Source organism: Hemitrygon akajei, chromosome 12 (assembly GCF_048418815.1).
Source record: "Hemitrygon akajei chromosome 12, sHemAka1.3, whole genome shotgun sequence".
NCBI classification, from domain to species: domain Eukaryota; kingdom Metazoa; phylum Chordata; class Chondrichthyes; order Myliobatiformes; family Dasyatidae; genus Hemitrygon; species Hemitrygon akajei.
Genome location: NC_133135.1, coordinates 107,987,697 through 108,013,408, shown reverse-complemented (window position 1 = coordinate 108,013,408; position 25,712 = coordinate 107,987,697). Strand labels below are relative to the sequence as shown.

Sequence of the window (25,712 nt, the reverse complement as noted above, 5' to 3'; positions counted from 1 at the left end):
GACTTGGAGACGAGGAGCACCACGGCCAGGACTTGATACTTTGGACTTGGAACACCAGGGCAAGGACTTGATACTCAAACACAGGACATGAAACACTGAGCTGGGATTCCGCCTTAAGACACCAGGCATGGAGCCGGGACTCTTCTTCTTCAAGGGACAGACTCAGACGCAGGACATGAAACACTGAGCCCATGCGAGTAGCGGCAAACGGCCTGCCTACTGCACTGGATACACAATGACAAAACAACAGACGCTACTATCACTGGACCCAAGTTTGTTCCAAGCTGCGGGAGCTCTTAACTCACCCCTGGTGGGTTAACCTTGCCCGGACCCACTCTGGCAAGGGAAGGCGAATTGCTGGCACTTGCTGCGGGAGGAGTCTTGGCTTGCTCCGGCAAGAAACTTAGTTGGCTCTGGCTGGATGACTTTGGCTGCCGGTAGGTACGGTGACTTCGCTAATGCTCCATAACACTCTCGCCCCGAACGGCTGAAGCCTGGGGCTTATAAACTCCCGGTTCGGTCGAGAGTAAATTACCTTAATCACCAAGCTCGAGGGACACGGGAAACAAGGAATTAAAGGGGAACAAGGAGTCAACGGTCCAGATCATAACTCAACCTAGATAAATTTAAAGGGAAACTGATCCGGACCATGACAGTGCGTTTCCTCTGGGTGCTCTGGTTTCCTCCCACAGTTCAAAGATGTCCTGATTTGTAGGTTCATAGGCCATTGTAAATTATCCTGTGATAAGGCATTGCAGGTCGGCACAGCTTGAAGGACCAGAAAGACCTATTCTGCGCTGAATCTTAATAAATTAAAAAAATATATGTGCCAGGAAGGCATGAATTGAATTAAAGTTGAAAATCATCTGAAGGCTGTTAAAATGTACTCCTTCCCCTCCCTCCCCCCTCTTCCTTTTCAGCCTTGATGAAGGATCTCAGGTTGAAACGATGTCAACTGCTCACTAACCCCCATAGAGGGTGAGTGTGTGTGTGTGTGTGTGTGTATGTGTGTGTGTTGCTCACAATTTCCAGCATCTGCATAATCCCTTCTGTTTAAAATGTGGATTTTTGCTTGCTTTGGGTCAGGAGAAAGATGAGCTTAACTCCGAGTTTTTTCATAAAAACTTGCTGCTGACGACGCAGGACTTATTTATAGCTGGAACCGAAACAACCAGTACAACACTGTGCTGGGCTCTTCAAATCCTGACAAAGTATCCAGAAGTTCAAGGTACGCTTTAATTCAATTCAAATCAATTCAAGTTTAATTAACACCCACCATACATGAATACTCAAGAAAACAGCCAAATGAAACAGCATTACTCCAGGGTCAAAGTGCAAAACACAGTACCATTGGTCACACACAGCACAAAGCACTCACAAGATAGCAAGCACAAATGGTATCATAATCACACAATAAAAGAATCAAAAACTCACTCCATCAATCTCCAGTTGATTTCAATGGAGCCCATCTCCTGTGAGCAAACACGGTGGGGGGAGCCGGCTCCAGCCTGGACACCGCACCACACCGCCCCTGGAGGAGTGCACTGGTCCCAAAGCAACCACCCCCATCCCCAGGTGAAACTGCAGCTTGAGGCCCAGTCCTTACATATAAAAGACAACAAGCCCATATAGAATATCAGTAAAAATACAACCAAATAAACTGTATAGCCCAGACCTTCAGTCCATTGAAATCTTCAGCTGATCATAAAAGAGCTTATCTTCAATTCAGAATCAGGTTTAGTATCACCAGTATTTGTTGTGAAATCTGTTAACTTTGCAGTAGCAGTACAATGTAATACATAATAAAGAAAAAACTGAATTACAGTAAATATATATTAAATAGTTAAATTAAATAAGTAATGCAAAAAAAGTAGTGAGGTCATGTTCATGAGTTCAGTGTCCATTCAGAAATCAGATGACAGAGGGGAAGATGCTGTTCCTGAATCATTGAGTGTGTGCCTTTAGGCTCCTGTACCTCCTCTCTGATGGTAGCAATGAGAAAAGGGCATGTCCTGGATAATAGGGGTCCTTAATGATGGATGCCACCTTTCTAAGGCACCACTGTTTGAAGATATTTTAACTACTACAGAGGCTAGTGCCCATGATGAAGCTGACTGAGTTTACATCTCTCTGCAGCTTACTTCAATCCTGTGCAGTACCCACACCCCGTACCAGATGGCAATACAGCCAGTTAGAATGGTCTCCATGGTACATCTGTAGAAATTGCGAGGTGTGTATCAATTACACAACAATGTCAAAATCAAAGTTCAAAGTAGATTTTATTATCACCATATACAGAATCACAATCAGAATCAGGTTTATTATCACCAGCATGTGACATGAAATTTGTTAACTTAGCAGCAGCAGCTCAATGCAATACAGAATCTAGCAGAGAAAAAAATTAATAAATCAAAATAATAATAATAAACAAATCAATTACAGTCTACGTATATTGAATAGATTTTAAACGAAGCCCTGAGATTCATTTTTTTGCGTGCATCTCAGCAAATTGATTGAATAGGACCTATAACAGGATCAATGAAAGATCAACCAGAGTGCAGAAGGTAACAAACTGTGGAAAAGCAGTTATAAATAAATAATGAGAACATGAGATAATGAGATAAAGAGACCTTAAAACAGGATCATTGGTTGTGGGAAAATCTCAATGAATGGGCAAGTGTGAGCAGTTATGCCCTTTTGTTCAAGAACCTGATGGTTGAGGGGTAGTAACTGTGCCTGAACCTGGTGGTGCAAGTCCTGAGGCTCTTGTAGCTTCTACCTGATGGGAGTAGTGAGAAGAGAGCATGACCTGGGTGGTGGTCTCTGATGATGAATGACAGTGTTCCATATAGATGTTTATTAGAAAAAAAAACATAGAACATAGGGAAAAAAAAACACAGATAAACTACAGCACAATACAGGCAATTCAGCCCACAATACTGTGCAGAACATGTACTTACTTTAGAAATTACCTAGGGTTACCCATAGCCCTCTATTTTTCTAAGCTCCATGTACCTATCCAGGAGTCTCTTAAAAGACCCTTTTGTATCCGCCTCTACCACCGTCACCGGCAGCCCATTCCACACACTCACCACCCTGTGTAAAAAAAAAATTACCTGACATCTCCTCCGTACCTACTTCCAAGCACCTTAAAATTGTGCCCTCTAGTGTTAGCCATTTCAGCCTGGGAAAAAGCATCTGACTATCTGTACGATCAATGCCTCTCATCATCTTATACATCTCTATCAGGCCACCTCTCATCCTCCGTCGCTCCAAGGAGAAAAGGCCAAGTTCCCTCAACCTATTCTCATAAGGCATGCTCCCCAATCCAGGAAACAACTTTGTACATCTCTTCTACACCCTTTCTATATTTTCCACATCCTTCCTGTAAGTGAGGTGACCAGAACTGAGCACAGTATTCCAAGTGGGGTCTGACCAGGGTCTTATATAGCTGTAACATTATCTCTTGGCTCTTAAACTCAATCCAACAATTGATGAAGGCCAATGCACCGTATGCCTTCTTAACCACAGAGTCAAGCTGAGCAGCAGCTTTGTGTGTCCTATGAACTCAGCCCCCAAGATCCCTCTGATCCTCTACACTGCCAAGAGTCTTACCATTAATACTATATCCTGCCATCATATTTGACCTACCAAAATGAACCACCTCACACTTATCTGGGTTGAACTCCATCTGCCACTTCTCAGGCCAGTTCGGCATCCTATTGATATCCCGTTGTAACCTCTGACAACTCTCCACACTATCCACAACACCCCCAATCTTTGTGTCATCAGCAAATTTACTAACTCATCGCTCCACTTCCTCATCCAGGTCATTTATAAAAATCATGAAGGGAAGAGGTCCCAGAACAGATCCCAAAGGCATGCCACTGGTCACTATCTCTATGCAGAATATGACCCATTTATAACCACTCTTTGCCTTCTGTGGGCAAGCTAATTTTGGATCGACAAAGCAAGGTCCCCTTGGATCCCATGCCTTATTATTTTCTCAATAAGCCTTGCATAGGGTACCTTATCAAATGCCTTGCTGAAATCCATATACACTACATCTACTGCTCTACATTCATCAATGTGTTTAGTCACATCCTCAAAAAATTCAATCAGGCTCGTAAGGCATAACCTGCCTTTGACAAAGCTATGCTGACTATTCCTAATCATATTATGCCTCTCCAAATGTTCATAAATCCTGCCTCTCAGAATCTTTTCCATCAACATACCAACTACTGAAGTAAGACTCACTGGTCTATAATTTCCTGGGCTATCTCTACTCCCTTTCTTGAATAAGGGAATAACATCTCCAACCGTCCAAACCTCTGGAACCTCCCCTGTCCCCATTGATGATGCAAAGATCATTGCCAAAGGCTCAGCAATCTCCTCCGTCGCCTGCCACAGTAACCTGGGGTACATCTCATCTGGTCCTGGAGACTTATCCAACTTGATGCTTTCCAAAAGCTCCAGCACATCCTCTTTCTTAATGTCTATATGCTCAAGATTTTCAATCCACTGCAAGTCATCCCTATGATCTCCAAGATCCTTTTCTGTAGTGAATACTGAAGCAAAGTAGTCATTAAGTACCTCAGCTATCTCCTCCAGTTCCATACACGCTTTTCCACTGTCACACTAGATTGGTCCTCTCAAATCTTATCCTCTTGCTCTTCACATACTGGTAGAATGCCTTGGCGTTTTCTTTAATTCTGCTCGCCAAGGCCATCTTATGGCCCCTTCTGGCTCTCCTAATTTCATTCTTAAGCTCCTTCCTGCTAGCCCTATAATCTTCTAGATCTCTATCATTACCTAGATTTTTGAATCTTTCATAAGCTTTTCTTTACTTCTTGACTAGGTTTTCAACAGCCTTTGTACACCATGGTTCCTGCACCATGCCATTCTTTCCCTGTCTTATTGGAATGTACCTATGCAAAACTCCACGCAAATATCCCCTGAATATTTGCCACATTTCTGCCATACATTTCCCTGAGAACATATTTCCCCTTATGCCAATTAAACGCTGATTGTGATCACTATCTCCAAAATGCTCTCCTACTGAGAGACCTGACACCTGACCAGGTTCATTTCCCAATACCAGATCAAATACAGCCTCACCTCTTGTAGGCTTATCTACATAGTGTGTCAGGAAACCTTCCTGAGCAAACCTAACAAAATCCATCCCATCTAATCCCCTTGCTCTAGGGAGATGCCAATTAATACTTGGGAAATTTAAATTTCTCACCACGAAAACTCTCATTGTTACACCTTTCCAGAATCTGTCTCCCTATCTGCTCCTTGATGTCCCTGTTACTATTGGGTGGTCTATAAAAACATCCAGTAGGGTTATTGACCCCTTCCTGTTTTTAACTTCTATCCACAGAGACTCAGTAGACAATCCCTCCATGACTTCCTCCTTTTCTGCCACCTTGATACTATCTCTGGTCAGCAGTGCCAAGCCCCTGGCTCTTTAGCCTCCCTCCCTGTCCTTACTGAAACATCTAAAGCCTGTCACTCTAAGTAACCATTCCTGCCCCTGAGCTATCCAAGTCTCTGTAACGTCCACAACATCATATCTCTAAGTACTGATCCACGCTCTAAGCTCATCTGTTTTGTTCATAATGCTCCTTGCATTAAAATGGACACATCTCAAACCATTGGTCTGAGCGTATCCCTTCTCTATCACCTGCCTATCTTCCCTCTCGCACTGTCTACAAGCTCTCTCTATATGTGAGCCAACCACCCCTCTGCCTGTCTCTTCAGATTGGTTCCCAGCCCCCAAAATATTTTCCAGTTGTTTGTTATATGTATGAGTAAATCTAAAAATGTAAGTATAGTAATCACTCAAGACAAATATGATGTTCTCTCGAGGAGTTCTTTCCTTAATGGATAATGCCTGTGGGTGAATTTGTTTAACATGGAGAGATTGATGCATGAGCAGCCACAACTCAGTCCTTGTCAGATCGGGGTCAATGTCCAGTGGCATGGAATACAAGATGACTCAGGACCCTTCACTGCTGAAGCCCTGCTCCGCATTCACAGCCAATATGATGTGTCATCATCTTCCACCAGCTCCACCATTGAGGTCTTGGTTGGATCACACTTTGGAACCTCCCCTTAGACCTTACTGCCATGAGTGACCTTACTATGTAGTAAAATCCAGACGCAATCGCTCTTGGGATCTCAGGCACTCATAAGCCATCAAAACATGCAGAAAAATGCATCACGTTCGTCAAAACAAATCAGTGGGAATTATGCTGGGGGCAGTCTGCAAGTGTCACCACACTTCTAATATGGACCTCATTGAAACCTGTTGAATGTGGAAAGGCCTTGATACAGTGGCTGTAGAGAGGAAGTTTCCTATGGTGAGAGTCTAAAACCCTAGGACACAGGCTCAGAATAGAGGGACGTCCTTTTAGAATCAGAATCAGATTTAATATCACTGGAATATGTCGTGGAATTTGACAACTTTATGGCAGCAGTACAATGAATTACATGATAAATATAGAGAACAAAACTGAGTTACTTTAAGTTATATATGTCTATTAAATAGTTAAGTTAAAGTAAGTAGTGCAAGATAACTGAAATTAAAAAGTAGTGAGGTAGTGTTCATGGGGAAGAAGCTGTTCCTGAATTGTTGAGATGAGGAAGAATTTTTTTAGCCTGTGAGTGGTGAATCTGTGGAATTTGTTGCCATAGGCGGCTGTGGAGGCGACGTCATTGGGCAGAATTTGATATATTCTTGATTGGTCAGGAATTAAAGGAATATTGAGGAGATTGGGGCTGAGAGTGAAAATGGCCAAATAGCTTAATTCTGCTCCTATATTTGATGGTTTCTTAGGGCCTTCCGGTGCCAACATGCCCACAATTTACGAACCCTTACTAATCTGTACCGTATGTCTTTGCAATGTAGGAGGGAATCAGAGGATTTGGTGGAAACCTAGGGGGTCACAGGGAAGAATGTACAAACTCCTTACTAACAGCGGTGGGAATCAAACTCTGATCAGTGTTCACTGGTGTTGTAAGACGCGACGGTGCTAACAGCTTCATACCATGCTGCCTGTGTATGCAAGGGTGCAATGAAAACCGTACCTGCAGCAGTATCACAGGCACACATCATATAAGCTGAATGCTGAAGAAAAAACATAAATGAGACAGAATTTTTACAAGAAAGGTCACAATTAGGACAAAACCATGAGGTTCATTTCAGTGACAAGTGATCAAATACTCAACTCTCAGTTTCCCAAAATGTTTCTGTTATTCATTAGGAATCTCAGAACCAAAATAATAAATACCTCTAACAATACTTAGACCTCAGACAATTTTAAGAACTTTTACTCAGCTCAGCGATGAACTGAGGCTGTGCAATTGATTTCCTTATTTATATTTCTTTCTATACAATCATGTATTGGATTGTACTGCTGCTGCTAAGTTAACAAAATTTCACAACAGATGCGGGTGATAAAAAACCTGACTCTGATTCTGGTGTACTCCGGCTGCAGTGATCTCTGGCTTCGCGTCTTTCGTAAACCTTCAGCTCTGAATGTTATTTGCTTACTTTTATTGTTTGCATGATTTGTCCCTCTCCCCTCCTCCGTCACCTTCCCCCTCTCTACCCCATCTCTCTCATCTCTCCCACTCCCTCCTCTATTCCTCCTTCCCCCTCCCTCCCACACTCCTTACCCTCCACTCTCCGTCCCTCATCCCTCCACTCTCCATCCCTCCTTCCCCCTCCACTCTACGTCCCTCCTCCACCCTACTCTCAGTCACTACTCCCCCCACTCTCCATCCCTCCTTCCTCACCCCACTCTCTGTTTCTCCTCCTCCCCACTCTCTGTCCCTCCTTCCCCCTCCACTTACCATCCCTCCTACCCCCACTCTCCACCCCTCCTCCCCCCACTCTCCATCCCTCATTCCCTCCCCCACCCTCTCTCCACACCACCCTCTCTCCCTCCCCAGACTCCCTCCTTCCATGCACTCTTTCCCTCTCTCCCCCCTCCTTCCCCACACTTTCTCTCTCCCCCTCCCTCCCGACACTCTCTCTCTACCCCATCCCCACACACTCTCTCCCTCCATCCCCGCACTCTCTCTCTTTCCCTCCATTCCCCCGCACTCCTCCTCCCTCGCGCCCCCTCCCTCCCCGCACTCCCTCTCCCTCCCCATGCTCTCCTCCTACATCCCTCTCCACGCTCTCCCCCTCTATCCGTCCCCAAGCTCTCCCCACTGAGATAAAGCTACCTGAGTGAACAGTTACAGAATCTAGGCCTCTGTACCTTCAACTGCAACTGAAACACTACAATCTGTGTGGATCGGAAATAACATTTCCACCTCACTGACAATTAACACTGGCGCACCACAGTGATAGGGGCTTAGCCCACTGCTCTACTCTCTCTACACCCATGACTATATGGCTAGAGACAGCTCAAAGACCATCTATAAATTTTGCTGATGATATATAACCATTGTTGGCAGAAACATATGGTGATGAGAGGGTGCAGTGAAGAGAGATAATACCAGCTAATTGAGTGGTGTTGTACTCAACATCAGTAAGACCAAAGAGCTGACTGTGGACTTCATAAAGGGTAAGACAAGGGTACACAAATCTATTCTCAGAGTTATTAGAAGTGGAAGGAGTGAGCAATTTCAACTTCCTTCAATAGCTCTGAGGACCTAACATGATGCAGCTATAAAGAAGACAAGGCAGTGGCTATATTTCATGAGATTTGGTATGTCACACAAATTTCTACCAAATACTATGGAAAGCATTCTGACTGACTGCGGGGCTACTGAGCATACATAGTTTATTTAGAGACACAACACAGAAACAGGCCATTCTGGTCCAACTAATCCACACTACCGTTACACCCATTTAAAGGGGTAGTGCTATCCTCTCAGGTCTCCATTGCCTTGATCCCTGCCGACTGGAGTTCTGGCCAAGTTATCACGAGTTATCCAAGACCTTGTAAGTTCAACTGATTTGGTTATTAATAAAATTCCAGATTTTACTTAACCCTTCCGGTTGTCTGTGTGATCCTGCGCTTGCCTGTGAAGATACAGCGTGAGACACATGGATCTGCAGAGCACGTACAAACTCCTTACAGACATTTGCAAAGTTTCAGATTGGCTCTCGTAATCCTAAATTTTCACTAATGAGCAGGTGTACCTAATAAAGTGACCACAGTGTAAAATCAGACAATAGTGACCAATATGATGAGTTGGGAAATGTTGGGAAATGAAATGCGTGAAACAAAATCTTATCTTCCTCTCCCAGAGAAGATTCATAATGAGATTGATGATGTGATTGGCTCTCATCGAAGACCTGCAATTGAGGATCGAGTGAAGATGCCGTACACTGACGCGGTCATCCATGAGGTCCAGCGATACATCGACATCGCTCCCATGAGCCTTCCACACATGGCAACAAGTGATGTGAACTTCCGAGGATATTTGATACCCAAGGTCAGAGTCAAGATTGATATAATGAATACTTTATTTGTATTATTTCTAATAACATCGAACCAAAAATTAAATAATCACGTCAGCTATTCTGTACTTCAGAAAGTACAGTGTCCTTAACTTGCTTGTTGCTGAGGAGGAATGGTGGTGGTTGTCCATTCTGTCCAATGATGACAGGAGACCTGTGTGGGAGAGTTTTTAAAGTGGACAAGCTGTGGCACTGGGGCATTTCCACTCTATCAATCTCAAAAGACCGGCTCCAGTGATATGAACAAACGGCATAAACTGGGATCTTCCTTGGTTGCAGTGGATGACCATGACATCTTCTGTGCCTTGTCATTCTCTTCATTCTTCAGCACAGTATCACCTTCCTGGGCGTTGGATCTCACTGTAGACTGATCTGCCCAGTCCACTGGAGCTGACTTCACATACTAAGACAGGCCTGTCTCTCTCACTGGGATATAAGGCTGCTGGCTACCCTTGCCTGCTTTAGCCAGCCTGTTGAAATGTTGTACCGGGGTGTGGCTGCTGTCACATGAGGACAGTTACTTGCAGCCACAGCAGAGAGCAGAGTGTGGGCCAAAGGTGAATGAGCTACCTTGGAATGGACATGATAAATTCCATCACTGGAGCTGCTACCCCTCCCTGGACATCCCATACACTCCAGGAGGTGGAATAATCACCAGTAGATTGGGGTACATAGTAAATTGTAGGGCTTTAAAGTATTAGTACATAATGCACTAAAAGAGCACAAGAAATTGGAGCAGAGTCAGGCCATTTATTATCCCTCTCAGCTATATTCTTCTGCCTTCCCCCTGTAATCGTTGACACCTTGACTAATCAACAACCTGCCAACCTCCACTTTAAATGTACCCAATGACTTGGCCTCCACAGCCACCTGTGGCGATGAATTCCACAGATTCCCCACCCTCTGGCTAAAGAAATTCCTCCTCATCTCTGTTCTAAAGGGACATCCTTGTATTCTGAGACTGTGCCCTCTAGCCCTAATCCTCTCCATGTCCATTCTATCTAGGCCAGGGGTTCCCAACCGTTTTTATGCCATGGACTCCTACCATTAACCAAAGGGTCCGTAGACCCCAGGGTGGGAACCCCTGATCTAAGTCTTTCAATATTCAATGGGTTTGAATGAATTCCCCTCTTATTTCTTCTTCATCTCTGTTCTAAAGTGATGACCTTTTATTCTGATGCCATCCTCTCAGGTCTTCTTCTGCCGCTCTCATTGGTACAGGCAGCTGTGGAGGCCAAGTCGTTGGGTATATTTAAGGCAGAGGCAGATAGGTTCTTGATTGGTCAGGGCATGAAGGGATAATGGAAAGGAGGCCGGATATTGGAGCTGTGAGGGAAAATGGATCAGCTGTGATGAAATGGCAGAGCAGACTCTCAGGTCTTCTGCCGGTCTCTTAAACTTAAACAAGTCTCTCCCAAAAGATAATTGGCAGGTCTGTATTTTTTAACTAAACTCCTAAATTGTGGAATTCAATGCTCAAAACTATAGTGATGTAGACTCAGTTGACATTTTTAAATGCCAGCTTGAAACCTATTTATTTAACCTTGCTTTTAACAAACATCTTTTTGTCTTTTATTTTTATATTTAATTTTATTTGTGTGTTGAAAGGCATTGACAGAGTGGATTCTTAACACACGTAACGTACAGAAAAACACAGAATTAAGAGGAAATTGAAAGACAATTGAACATGAACAGAGTATACATTGTCCCAATTGTAATATCTACAGCTGGTATCAACCCAGTCACTACACAATAGCATTAAACAATTAGTCCTACACAGCAATACTCATGTAAATTTCCAGGAAGCCACAATACTAAACACCACTTGAATAGTCCGAAAGCTCCTAGAAATTAAGAAATGAGTGTGCTTGTCCATGCTTGTATGTCAGGCGTTACCAGCTTGAGCTGAACAAAAATATTTTTAAACAATAATAATATTACTATATTAGTATCACATTATAACAATAATACTATTATTACCGATCCAAGAAGATCAGGTTTCAGACCACAAATGTATTGCATTCTGTGCTCCAAGGATCAATACAGGCGGGCTCTGTCGTGGGCACAGAACTGGAGAGTTTAACATCGGTAGCAGAGCGAAGGGCGCTGAGTAGGCTACGGTCAATCATGGAAAACCCTGAACATCCACTGCATAGCACCATCCAGAGACAGAGAAGCAGTTTCAGCGACAGGTTACTATCGATGCAATGCTCCTCAGACAGGATGAAGAGATCATTACTCCCCAATGCCATTCGGCCTTACAATTCAACCGCCGGGGGAAGATATGTTAAAGTGCCGGGGTTATGACTGAGCTTAAGTTACCATTCAATGTATTTTAGTAAACTATTTAAGAACTTTTTAAAAGCTATTTATTAATGCTTTTTTTGAGAGGGTGATTTTAGATGCATATCATATTTATACTGAGTTAAGTATTGTATGTAATTAGTTTTGCTAAAACAAGTGTATGGGACATTGGAAAAAATGTTGAATTTCCCCATGGGGATGAATAAAGTATTTATCTGTCTATCTATCTATCTATCTATCTATCTATCTATCTATCTATCTATCTATCTATCTATCTATCTATCTATCTATCTATCTATCTATCTATCTATCTATCTATCTATCTATCTATCTATCAGCTACTGCAGTACATCATTCCTGGGATGTATAACGTCATCAGTCATTCTTTTAATTTGTTGAGATACATTCTGTTTTGTACATCTGACATAATTTTTGATCATAACCATGTCTAAACTTGCTTTTGTGTTTAGGGCATACATGTGATCCCTGTTCTTTCGTCTGTTTTGAAAAACAACAGCCTCTGGGAGTCACCAGAATCATTTAATGCAAACCATTTCCTTGATGAAAATGGATGTTTCAAAAAGAGTGAAAATTTCGTGGCATTCTCAGCAGGTATACATATACACTTATTTATTTTATTGCCGTTTCTCTCTCCCCGCCTGCAAGAGAACCACAACTTTGTAGCATTTGGAGGCTTGCATACCTCAATGAACCAGAGATCTATATTGAAAGGAGTATGGGCTTTATGCTTTGGTTCTTGGTAGGGTCACCCATGCCAAATAGGTCAAACGGTAGAGGCCAGACTAACTAGACAATTGAATGGTGGAGCAGTCTTGATGGGACAATTAGCCTAATTCTACTCCTATGTCTTAAGGTGTTTTGGTCTAAAATGGAAATAGCAATGAAGTGCATTGGTATTCCTGAGTCTTCACCAGGAACTTGCATGACAGCAGTGAACACTCAGCCACTAACACAATGAAGGAAGCCCCGAACACCATCAGAGGTGGACAACCTTCACTGTGATCCTAAACACCAATGGCGTAACGGGCTGCTGCTGCTCTCCGCCCAATAAAACAGACTTGCTGCTTTCTGTAGACCTTCCTAAACTGAGATGCTGACTCTGGCAACGTTACTCCAGCTGGAGTCAGACAGAGCCAGACATCAAAGTGTGCATGAGGAGATCCTTTTATACTGAAGCAGGAGTAGATTGTTCACTTCAGCACACACGAAAATAAAACAGCGAGGATTACCCAGTGTTGTGACTGCGAATGAAGTACTGGAGAGACACTGAAGTTGGTGGATATAGAAGTCTTTACTCTTCAAAGGACATCACAGTTTGATATCCTGAAGATGAATGGTAACACAATACAGTTTCAATGGTTACAATGATATTGTTTACTTCAATACTTTGGGTTGACAATGCTTCACTTAGGGCGGAATGGTAGTGTAGTGGTTAGCACAATGATTTCCAGTACCAGTGGCTCGGACTTAGTTCCCACTGCTGTCTGTAAGGAGTTTGTATATTCTCCCCATGATGGCATGGGTTCCCTCCAGTTGGTCTGGTTTCCTCCCATAGTCCAAAGACGTGCTGGTTAGTTGGTTAATTTGACATTGTAAATGGTCCCATGATTCACCTGGGACTAAATTGGGGGATGCTGGGTAGAGTAGCTTGAAGTCCCAAAAGTGCCTATTCCGTGCTGTATCCCAATGAATGAATCAATCAATAAATAAATATAATTTTTAAACACCTAAATCTTCATGCCAACACTCTTGAGACCATAGATTTAATATTAATCTCCATTGTCTCTCAGTTGCATTCATGAATATAGAACATAGAACATAGAATAGTACAGCACAGTACAGGCCCTTGGGCCCACAATGTTGTGCCCACCTTTAAATCCTGTCTCCCATATATCCCCCCACCTTAAATTCATCCATATACCTGTCTAGTAGTCTCTTAAATTTCTCTAGTGTATCTGCCTCCACCACTGACTCAGGCAGTGCATTCCACACACCAACCACTCTCTGAGTAAAAAACCTTCCTCTAATATCCCACTTGAACTTCCCACCCCTTACCTTCAAGCCACATCCTCTTAAATTGAGCAGTGGTGCCCTGGGGCAGAGGTGCTGGCTGTCCACTCTATCTATGCCTCAATATCTTGTGTACCTCCATCATGTCTCCTCTCATCCTCCTCCTCTCCAAAGAGTAAAGCCTTAGCTCCCTTAATCTCTGATCATAATGCGTACTCTCTAAACCAGGCAGCATCCCAGTAAATCTCCTCTGTACCCTTTCTATTGTTTCCACATCTTTCCTATAGTCAGGCGACCAGAACTGGACACAGTACTACAAGTGTGGCCTAACCAGTTTTATAGAGCTGCAGCATTACATCGCGACTCTTAAACTCTATCCCTCAACTTATGAAAGCTAACACCCCATAAGCTTTTTTAACTACCCTATCTACCTGTAAGGCAACTTTCAGGGATCTGTGGACATGTACCCCCAGATCCCTCTGCTCCTCCACACTACCAAGTATCCTGCCATTTACTTTGTACTCTGCCTTGGAGTTTGTCCTTCCAAAGTGTACCACCTCACACTTCTCTGGGTTGAGCTCCATCTGCCACTTCTCAGCCCACTTCTGCATCCTATCAATGTCTCTCTGCAGTACTGATTCTTGTGGGACACCACTAGTCACAACCCTCCAATCTGAATGTACTCCCTACACCACAACCCTCTGCCTTCTGTAGGCAAGCCAATTCTGAATCCACCTGGCCAAACATCCCTGGATCCAATGCCTTCTGACTTTCTGAATAAGCCTACCGTGTGGAACCTTATCAAATGCCTTACTAAAATCTATGTAGATCACATCCACTACACTAACCTTATCAGTATGCCTGGTCACCTCCTCAAAGAACTGTAACAGGCTTGTTAGACATGATCTGCCCTTCACAAAGCCATGCTGACTGTCCCTGATCAGACCACGATTCTCTAAATGCCCATGGATCCTATCTCTAAGAATCTTTTCCAACAGTTTTCCCACCACACACATAAGGCTCACTGATCTATAGTTAACCGGACTATCCCTACTAACTTTTTTGAACAAGGAACAACATTCGCCTCCCTCCAATCCACCGGTACCATTCCTGTGGACAACGAGGACATAAAGATCCTAGTCAGAGGCACAGCAATTTCTTCCTTCGCCCCGTGGAGCAGCTTGAGGAATATTACGTCAGGCCCGGTGGACTTATTTGTCCTAATGTATTTTAACAACTCCAACACCAACCCTCCCTTAGTATCAACATGCTCTAGAACTTCAACCTCACTCATATTGTCCTCACCATCAAGTTCCATCTCATTGGTGACTACCGAAGAGAAGTATTCATTGAGGACCTCGCTCACTTCCACAACCTCCAAGCACGTCTTCCCACCTTTATCTCCAATCGGTCCTTCTTTCACTCCTGTCATCCTTTTGCTCTTCACATAATTGAAGAATGCCTTGGGGTTTTCCTTTACCCTACTCGCCAAGGCCTTCTTATGCCCCCTTCTTACTCTTCTCAGACCCTTCTTAAGCAACTTTCTTGCTACCCTATATTCCTCAATAGCCGCATATGATCCTTGCTTCCTTAACCTCACATATGCTGCCTTCTTCCACCTGACTAGATTTTCCACTTCACTTGTCACCCATGGTTCCTTCACCCTACCATCCTTTATCTTCCTCACCGGGACAAATTTATCCCTAACATCCTGCACGAGATCCTTAAACATCGACCACATGTCCATAGTACATTTCCCTGTAAAAACATCATCCCAATTCACACCCGCAAGTTCTAGCCTCATAATTTGCCCTTCCCCAATTAAAAATGTTCCTGTCCTCTCTGATTTTATCCTTTTCCATGATAATGCTAAAGGTCAGGGAGCAGTGATCACTGTCCCCCAGATGCTCACCCACTGACAGATCTGTGACCTGACCTGGTTCATTACCTAATACTAGATCTAGTATGGCATTCCCCCTAGTCAGCCTGTCAACATACTGAGACAGGAATCCATCCTGGACACACTTAACAAACTCTGCCCCATCTAAACCATTGGAACTAATCCGGTGCCAATCAATATGGAAGTCAGAGTCACCCATAACAACCCTGTTATTTCTACCTTGTTATTGGTATCTCTGCTGCTACCAGGGGGCCCATAGAATACACCCAATAGAGTAACTGCTCCCTTCCTGTTCCTGACTTCCACTCAAACTGACTCAAAAAAGGATCCTGTTACTTTACCCACTCTTTCTGTAGCTGTAATAGTATCCCTGAGCAGGAATGCCACCCCTCCTCCCCTTCCCCCGCCCCCCCCCCCCATCCCTGTTAAAACACTGAAATCCAGGAATATTGAGAATCTATTCCTGCCCTGGTGCCAGCCAAGTCTCTGTAATGGCCCCTACATCATAATTCCATGTATGTATCCAAGCTCTCAGTTCATCACCTTTGTGCCTGATGCTGATATGCAGGCATCTCAAGTCAACGGGGTGCTTTCTGGATTAAAATCACACCCAGTCTACAGCTCCTAGAAGACCATTGTTCTGAGTTGCATTTTAAATTCAATCTACAATCCACATTCAGATCTAAAGACTGGATGCTGATGAAATTAATATTTTGTATATTTCATATGTCTAGAATACACCCAGCACATTAAGATTGTTGAGCTTTCCAATTTAAGAAATATGTTTGTAGTTTCTCAAAGGTGTATTCCATGATGAATTCAAGTTCAAAGTAAATCTTACTATCAAAATGTATACATATCACCTTCTACAACCCTGAGAGGTCTAGGCAATAAATCTATAGAATAATAACTATACAGAATCAATGAAGGACTACCTAACATGGATGTTCAACCAGAATGCAGAATACAACAAGCTTTGCAAATACAAAAATAATTAAATTTAACAATAATAATAAATAGATTAGCAATAAATATTGAGAACATGAGCTGAAGGGCACTTGAAAGTCAGTTCATTGGTTGTGGGAACATTTCAATGACGGGCAAGTGGGTTCAAGGGCCAATGTTTGAGAGGTAATAACTGTTCCTGAATCTTATGGTATGAGCCCTGAGGCTCTTGTATCTTCTTCCTGATGACAGCAGCAAGAAAAGAGGGTGGTGGGGGTCTATGATCATGGAACTAGGACACAAGGGCAGAATATATTGTTTATTGATTGCTGCTAGTAGCTGGTCATCTAGGTTATTGATTCGGAATTTGACTTTGGATCCAACCATGAGAGCAGCAGAATTTAAATTTTAGTAATTCAGTAAGGTGGAATTTTAAGAGTTAGTTCAATTATATCACCAATGAATTGATTAAAAAATGAACTGGTTGCTGAATTTGGGTGCCACAGTAGTGTAGCATTTTGCACAATGCCATTACAGACTGGGTGTTCTAAGGTTCAGAGTTCTGTTCTGGTGCTGTTTTGTAAGGAGTCTGTACATCTTCCCAGTGGAATGCACGGGTTTTCCCCTGGTGCTCTGGTTTCCTCTCATTGTCCAAAGTTATACCAGGTAGGTTAATTGTAAATATTCCTGTAATTGGGGCAAGGTTAATCGGGGTTGTCACAGGTTGCTGGGGTGGTGTGTCTCAAAGGGCAAGAAGGGCCTACACTGCTCCGTATCACTAAATAGATAAATAAATGTCCTTTTTAGTGTGAGAAAAGAGATCTTGGTGTGGCCTCAATGTGATACTGACACAGCTAGTAAGCTATTTAGTTTGAGGGCAATCAGAAATAAGCTATGTACGTAGTTAAAAAATAGGGCTAACCTGGGCACAACATATCAATGCAGCTCATAAGAAGGCAAGGCAGCAGCTATATTTCATTAGGAGTTTAAGGAAATTTGGTCTGGCACCAAAAATATTCTCAAATTTCTACAGTTTCTACTGCGGAGAGCATTCTAACTGGCTGCATCACCATCTGGTATGGGAGGTTGCTACTGTACAGGATCTATGTAAGCTACAGACAGTTGTAAATTCAGTCAGCTTTATCATGGTCACTCGCTTCCATAGTATCCAGGATATCTTCAAGGAGCAATGCCTCAGAAAGGTGGTGACCATCATTAAGGACCCCATCACCCTGGTCATGCCTTCTGCTCATTACTACTATTAGGAAGGATGAACAGAAGCCTGAAGGTACACATTCATTGATTCAGGAATAGCTTCTTCACCTCTACCAGCTGATTTCTCCCAAGAACACAACCTCAGGGGATTTTAATTTATTATTTTTTACTACTTAACAATTATTGTCATTAATGGTTTTTTCTCTATTATTATTTATTGCATTGTACTGCCTGCCATGATGAAAACAAATTTCACAACATATACCAGAGACATTAATCCTGATTCTTATACTGAAGAAACAAAATGCTGAAGGAATTCCTCCAGTGTTTATTTCATAGTCCAGATTCGAGCAACTTCCATCACTTACATCAATAAAAAGTCATTTGGGAAGAGTGTGTCCTTTGTTTCACGGAATCTTGAGTAACCCATTCCGTACAGGATGCAGCGATTCAGATTGATGGTTTACTCTACACTGTCAGGATAGATCTATAGAGTCTCTCAAAAGCAGAGGTGGAGGAGTATGCCTCATGATCAACTCTTCTTGGTGTACAAATATATCAGTGCTGTCCCAATGTTGCTCACCAGACCTGGAATATCTAGCAGTAAAGTGTCGTCCTTTTCACCTACCAGGGGAGTTCTCTGGGGTCATTTTGGTAGCAGTTTACATTCCACCTCAGGCCAATGTCAAGCAGGCTTTAGATTTTCTGAGTAATGGGATCAACATGCACAATACACCATCGTTTTGGGAGATTTTAACCAGGCCAGTCTGAAAAAAATCACTAAGCAACTACCATCAACAGATCACTTGAAATACCAGAGGAAACAACACACTGGACCATTGCTACACCACCATCAATAATGCTTACTGTTCTATTCCAGGCCCACACTTCAGGAAGTCTGATCACCTAACTGTACTTCTACTCCCTGAGTATAGGCAGAGACTGAAGACTGCAGCACCAGCAATGAGGACCAAGAAGGTATGGACAAGGGAAGCACAGGAGCGCCTATAGGACTGCTTTGAATCAGTGGACTGGACTGTATTCAGGGATTCATCTTCAAACTTGGATGAGTATGCTGCAGTTGTTACTGACTTCATTAAAACCTGTGTGGATGAGTGTGTGCCCACAAACACTTGCTGTACATTCCCAAACCAAAAGCCGTGCATGAACCAAGAGGTACGTCATCTGCTGAAGGCTAGATCTGTGGCATTCAATTCTGGCAACCCAGGCCTGTACTAGAAAACCAGGTATGATTTGCGGAGGGCTATTTCAAGGGCAAAGAGACAATTTTGAACTAGGTTGGAGGCAACATCAGATGCACAGCAACTCTGGCAGGGTCTGCAAGGCATTACTTCCTACAAAGCAAAACCCAATAGCATGAATGGCAGCGATGCTTCACTACCAGATTAACTCAACACCTTCTATGCATGCTTTGAAAGGGAGAATACAACTACAGCTGTGAAGATCCCTGCTGCACCTGATGACCCTGGGATCTCAGAGGCCAATATTAGGCTGTCTTTAAAGACAGTGAACCCTCAGAAGGTGGAAGGTCCCAATGGAGTACCTGGTAAGGCTCTGAAAACCTGTGCCAACCAACCAGTGGGAGCATTCAAGGACATTTTCAACCTCTCACTGCTACAGGCAGAAGTCCCCACTTGCTTCAAAAAGGCAACAATTATAGCAGTGCCGAAGAAGAATAATGTGGGCTGCCTTAATGACTGTCGCCCGTTAGCTTTCACATCGACATTGATGAAATGCTTTGAGAGGTTGGTTATGAACTAGACTGAGCTCCTGCCTCAGCAAGGACCTGGACCCATTGCAATTTGCCTATCTCCACAATAGGTCAATGGCAGACGCAATCTCAATGGCTTTCCACATGGCTTTAGACCACCTGGACAGCACAAACACCTACGTCAGAGTGCTGTTCATCATTTAATACCATCATTCCCTAAATCATGATTGAGAAGTTGCAGAACCTGGGCCTCTGTACCTCCCTCTGCAATTGGATCCTCGACATCCTAACTGAAGACCACAGTCTGTGTGGATTTCTGATAATATATCTCTTCACTGATGATCAACACTAGCGTACCTCAGAGGTGTGTGCTTAGCCCACTGCTCTACTCTTTCTATACACATAACTGTGTGGCTAGACATAGCTCAAATACCATCCACAAATTTGCTCATGATACAACCATTGTTGGTAGAATCTCAGGTGGTCACGAGAGGGTGTACAGGAGTGAGATTTGCCAACTAGTGGAGTGGTGCTGCAGCAACAACCTGGCACTCAACGTTAGTAAGACAAAAGAGTTGATTGTGGACTTCAGGAAGGATAAGACAAAGGAACACATACCAATTCTCATAGAGGGATCAGAAGTGGAGAGAGTGAGTAGCTTCAAGTTCCTGGGTGTTAAGATCTCTGAGGATCTAACCTGGTCCCAACATATCGATGTACTTATAATGAAGGCAACACAGCGGCTATACTTTATTAGGAGTTTGAAGAGATTTGGCATGTCAACAAATACACTCAAATCTTCTATAGTTGTACTGTGGAGAGCATTCTGACAGGCTGCATCACTGTCTGGTATGGAGGGGCTGCTGCACAGGACTGAAAAAAGCTGCAGGAGGTCGTAAATCTTGTCAGCTCCATCTTGGGTACTAGCCTACAAAGTACACAGGCCATCTTTAGGGAGCGGTGTCTCAGAAAGGCAGCGTTCATTATTAAGGACCTCCAGCACTCAGGGCATGCCCTTTTCTCACTGTTACCATCAGGTAAGAGGTACAGAAGCCAGAAGGCACACACTCAGCGATTCAGGAACAGTTTCTTCCCCTCTGCCATCCGATTCGTAAATGGACATTGAATGTTTGGATGATACCTCACTTTTTAAAAAATATACGGTATTTCTGTTTTTGCACATTTTCTTAAATCTATTCAATATACGTAATTGATTTACTTGTTTGTTTGTTTGTTTGTTTGTTTGTTTGTTTGTTTATTTATTTATTTAGTTAGTTAGTTAGTTAGTTAGTCTCTGCTAGATTCTGTATTGCATTGAACTGCTGCTGCTAAGTTAACAAATTTCACGTCACATGCCAGTGATAATAAACCTGTTTCTGATTTGGGCTAAGTGGGAAAATGATGAAATGGTAGTAAAAACTTGATGGGCCAAATAGCCCAATTCTGCTCCTATATCTTACAGTCTAACTCAGAAGTTTTAAAACTTTATTCATCAGAAAATTATGTCACAAGTATATTTATTATCTATCTCTAATCTTACCAAAATGAACCAAAGGAACCGGAAAATAGACTCCATTTTTATTGAAGTATATTTTAAATAATTATGTGCAGAGTGCTGTAAACAACCTTTACAGATTTTTCAAGAACACCTCTGTACTTTTGCAGGCAAAAGAACGTGCCTAGGAGAATCCTTGGCTCGCATGGAACTCTTCCTTTTTTTGACCACTCTCCTGCAGAACTTTGTCTTCAAGGCTGCCATCGATCGCAAGGATATTGACATCTCACCAGATTTAAGTGGATTCGTGTCTGTACCCCATGTGTACAAATTCTATGCAGTCCCTCGCTAAATCACCTAGGGCTCTTGAATTTTAGCAGGTGATGTTAAAAACTTATTTAGTTCCTTGTACTGTATATCTTTAACATCTCAAAATTTGATTATTTCCCATTTACTCATTCTCACTGTAGTCCAACATGTCAGTCCACAGCCACTTCATGTCAAGGTCAGACAGCCCTCAGGGTGGAGAAACGGCTTATTTTCCATCTGAGTAGCCTCCAACCTTCCCTTTCTCCCATGGTCCACTCTCCTCTCCTATCAGATTCCTTCCTCTCCAGGCCCTTTATCTTTTCTACCCACCTGGCTTCACCTATCACTTTCTAGCTCTCCTCCTTCCCCTCCACCTACTTATTCTGGTGTCTTCCCTCTTCCTTTCCAGAGCCGAAGGAGGGCCACAGTCTGAAATGATGGCTGTTTATTCATTTCCGTAACTGCTATGTGACATGCTGAGCTCTTCCAGCAGTTTGTATGTATTCCTTTGGATTTCCAGCATCTACAGAATCTGTCATGTTTATTATTATCCAGAATTGGTGCCTGTTTAACAGTGATTATTACTTGTAAATATACGCAACAAAAATGTTCAAACATCTCGGGCAGATGGGGCTCATCGGCTGTGGTTGGCAACTCATCTGGGAGAAGAATGAGTTGATCTCTAACCCCTGCTGCCTTGCAGCAATACCCACTCCTGGGGAATCCTTCGTGAGCAAACCCCCCCCCCCCCCCCCAATCCAGAGCTGGAATCCACAGGCAGTCCAATGTTACCACTGGAAGCATAATTCACATTGTTAACCCTTTGGTTCAATCCCTCTGATGCACCTGCATCCTCTGTAGCTGGAAGTCAAGTTCAGATTCAGTTTATTGTCATTTAGAAACAACAAATGCAATGCAGTTAAAAAATGAGACAATGTTCCTCCAGAATGATATCACAAAATCATATGACAAAAACAGACTACACCAGAAAATCCACATAACATTTGGCAATCCCCAATCCAGAGTCCGGAGAGGCTGCTGCATATTAATATCGCGCTACCATCTTAGCGCGTTCCCCGGAAAGGAGCTCCAAAACCACCAGACAAAACAAGACCAAAAACTAAAGCCACAAGACCTGCACAAAACCACATAGTTACAACAGTGCAAACAACAGCATAATTGATTAAAAAAACAGACCATGGGCACAGTAAAAATAGTCCAAAGATATTAAGTTCAAAAGAACCCATCACACAGTTTTCACAAGTCCTCAGGGTCCCGACTGACTCATCATCCCACGCCAGCGGCAGAAGGGAATACCCCTGCTATGGACTTCCACGGCGCCGCCCAACTCAGCCTCGCAGATGCAGCACACAGTGAAAGCTCCGTCGGACTCAGCCTCGCAGACGCAGCACACAATGAAAGCGACCTGACCGCAGCGGATTCCGAGTCCGTCGAACCTCCGACCATCCCCTCCGGCACAGCTTCTCCGAGCACCATCCTCTGCCGAGTATATTAAGACACCCCCGCCAATGTCCATCGGCAACGTGACCCCGAGGACTGGGGGCCTGTTCTTCCTAGCAGAGACCCGGACCTCACAGCAGCAGCAGCAACGAAGACGGTCTTCCTGGAGATTTCCAGATGTTCCTCCGTGCTTCCACGTCCGTTTTCAACTGATCATGATTGCGCACAGCTCCCCACTTCACAAATAACAGATAATCAGCTCCAGAGTGGCCGTTGCAAGCTGCATTGCACCGCTATCTTGGATCATTACTTCAGAGAAGAGTGGGATTCTTTGTCACACACCTAGTGAGTGCAGCTCTAATACTGAACAGGTTTGACCCCCAACTACAGAAGACCATTTGGTTTGGAGCTCAGCTGAATATCTGGGTGCTTGAAGCCAGAGAATATATGCAGAACTGGAGAGAGGATAGGCGACTAAGTTTGGGAACCTGGGTGCATGTGGTGGTGAAACAGACCATAAGATGTAAATAGACCATAAGTAAAGATATAGGATCGAATTAGGCCATTTGACCTGTTAAGTCTGTTCCACCATTTCAACATGGCTGATGCATTCCCTTCTCAGCTCCTATCTCCTGTCTTCTCCCCATATCCCTCATGCCCTGACTAATCAAGAATCCATCCATCTCTGCCTTAAATATACCTAATGACTTGGCCTCCACGAATTTCACAGATTCACCACTGTCTGTTTGAAGAAATTCCACCTCATTTCCATTCTAAAAGGATGTCCTACTATTCTGAGGCTGTACCCTCTGGTCTTAAACTTCCCCACCATAGGAAACGACCTCATGACATTCACTCTGTTGAGACCTTTCCACACACACTGTGTGTCACACACTGAGGGCCATTTGAGATGTTTTCTTGCAGAAACTGATTAGCGATGCATACTGAGTTGGTGAGATCTCAGGCTAGTTGATAAAATTCAGAAGATAGCAAGGAGGGTGGAAGAGTGTATTTTCCTGCACCCTATGGAGAGTCTGTGGAGCCCTGCTCACCGTCTTCACTCTGGACATTGTGTGCACTTTCTTGTATGGTAACAGCTACTGTGGAGACAACTGTCCTCCTGTCTGTGATGAAACTAGATCACTGACCTTGTTCATACAGCAGTAGCTAGATGCTGTGAGGAATCATTGGCAGAAACACATTTGCTTCTCTTGGTGGACAGGGATGCTCCCATGAGCAAATTGTGGTCCTCCAGGAGCAAAGGGACTGTGACATGTCAGTAAATACCTGTTCTGCACGAGAATACGGATGCCCCCCGGCACAAGACGGCTCATCTGTGCTCAAACATCACAGTTCTATTCAGATCGTGAAGGAAATTGAAAACGGGAGAGCCTAGAGACCTGTGTCTCAGAGAGTGTCAGCTCATCTCAGGTTCACATCAGGAGGATGAAACAATAATGGAGATTAGATTTATATAGAAGTACAGCACAGAAACAGGCCTTTCAACCCATCTAGTCCATGCCAAAACCATTTAAACTGCCTACTCCGATCAATCTGCACCAAAACCATACTCCTCTATATCCCTACTATCCATGGACATATCCAAATGTTGAAATCCAGCTCACATGCACCACTTGTGCTGGCAACTAACTCCAGGCTCTCATGACCCTCTAAGTGAAGAAATTTCCCCTCATTCCCCTTCAGCTTTTCACTTTTCACCTTTAACCCACTGACCTCCGGTTGTAGTCCTACCCAACCTTAGTGGAAAAAGCCATTGTATACTCCTCCTAATTTTGTACATCTCTCTCAAATCTCCTCTCAATCTTTTATATTCTAAGGAATACAGTCCTAACCTGTTCAATCTTTTCTTGTATCTCAGGTCCTTCAGACCTGGTAAAATCCTTGTAAATCTTCTCTGTACTCTTTCAAATTTGGTTACATCTTACCTGTGGGTAGGTGACTAAAACTGCACACATTACTCCAAATTAGGCCTCACCAACATCTTGTACAGCTTCAACATGACAGTCCATCTCTTGTACCCAATACATTGATTTATGAAGGCCAATATGCCAAAAGCTTTCTTTACAAGATTGTTGATTATTGTATCAGTGTCCTGACATCACGTGACATCCAGCTTCAACACACATCAGTTCACTAGGCGACAGAGCCAGTGAAGCAGCACGCACAACAGTGTCCCAGAGTCAGCAATCCCAGACTGAGTGTTGAAATGGCTCTGGTCAGTAAACAGAGGTTGACATCCTCAGGAACATTAATGTGTAGCACAACAGCATAATGCTATTACTGCACCAGTGACCTGCTTCATTTCCCACCGCTGTCTGCAGGGAGTTTGGACATTCTCCCTGTCGTCACATGGCTTTCCTCCAGGTGCTCTGGTTTCCTCCCACAAACCAAAGACATACAGGTTAGGCTTCGTGAGGTGTGGGTGTTAGCTCATCCACTGATTGCTATGGTCATTGAGGCAAACGACATATTTCACTCTGCTTCGATGTAAATGTGGCAAAAAAATCAAATCTTTAATCTGCTGATGTGGCCCTGATTTGGTGAATCTACATTATATTTAAAAAATTTATATCTTGTGTCAATTATTCAGGAACCACAGGATATGTTCAAGGCACTGTGTTATTATTAAAATCTCACATTGTAATCAACATGTTGTTTATTGTCTATATATTGAATTTACCATCATAATATTTTTATTAAATATTCTTTAAACACACTTAACACTTAAAATGATGATACTTCCCTAACTGGTCACACAGAAAAACATCAGATGTTCCCATGGCAACAGTGAGATGGGCGGTTGTTCTGTTTAAGC

General features: G+C 43.3%; 1 protein-coding gene across 2 annotated transcripts in view; it reads left to right on the top strand.

The window, feature by feature from the left end:
- The window catches only part of LOC140737357 (cytochrome P450 2C19-like), a 67,960-nt gene extending 42,432 nt beyond the window's left edge, over window positions 1–25,528 (top strand). For both annotated transcript variants that reach the window (XM_073063812.1, XM_073063813.1), the window contains 4 exons: window positions 1,087–1,228; window positions 9,272–9,459; window positions 12,259–12,400; window positions 21,277–25,528. In XM_073063812.1, coding sequence (XP_072919913.1) covers window positions 1,087–1,228; window positions 9,272–9,459; window positions 12,259–12,400; window positions 21,277–21,458 — 654 coding nt within the window. In that variant the 3' untranslated portion in view covers window positions 21,459–25,528. The remainder of the gene's footprint in view (window positions 1–1,086; window positions 1,229–9,271; window positions 9,460–12,258; window positions 12,401–21,276) is intronic.
- Window positions 25,529–25,712: the final 184 nt, after the last annotated feature.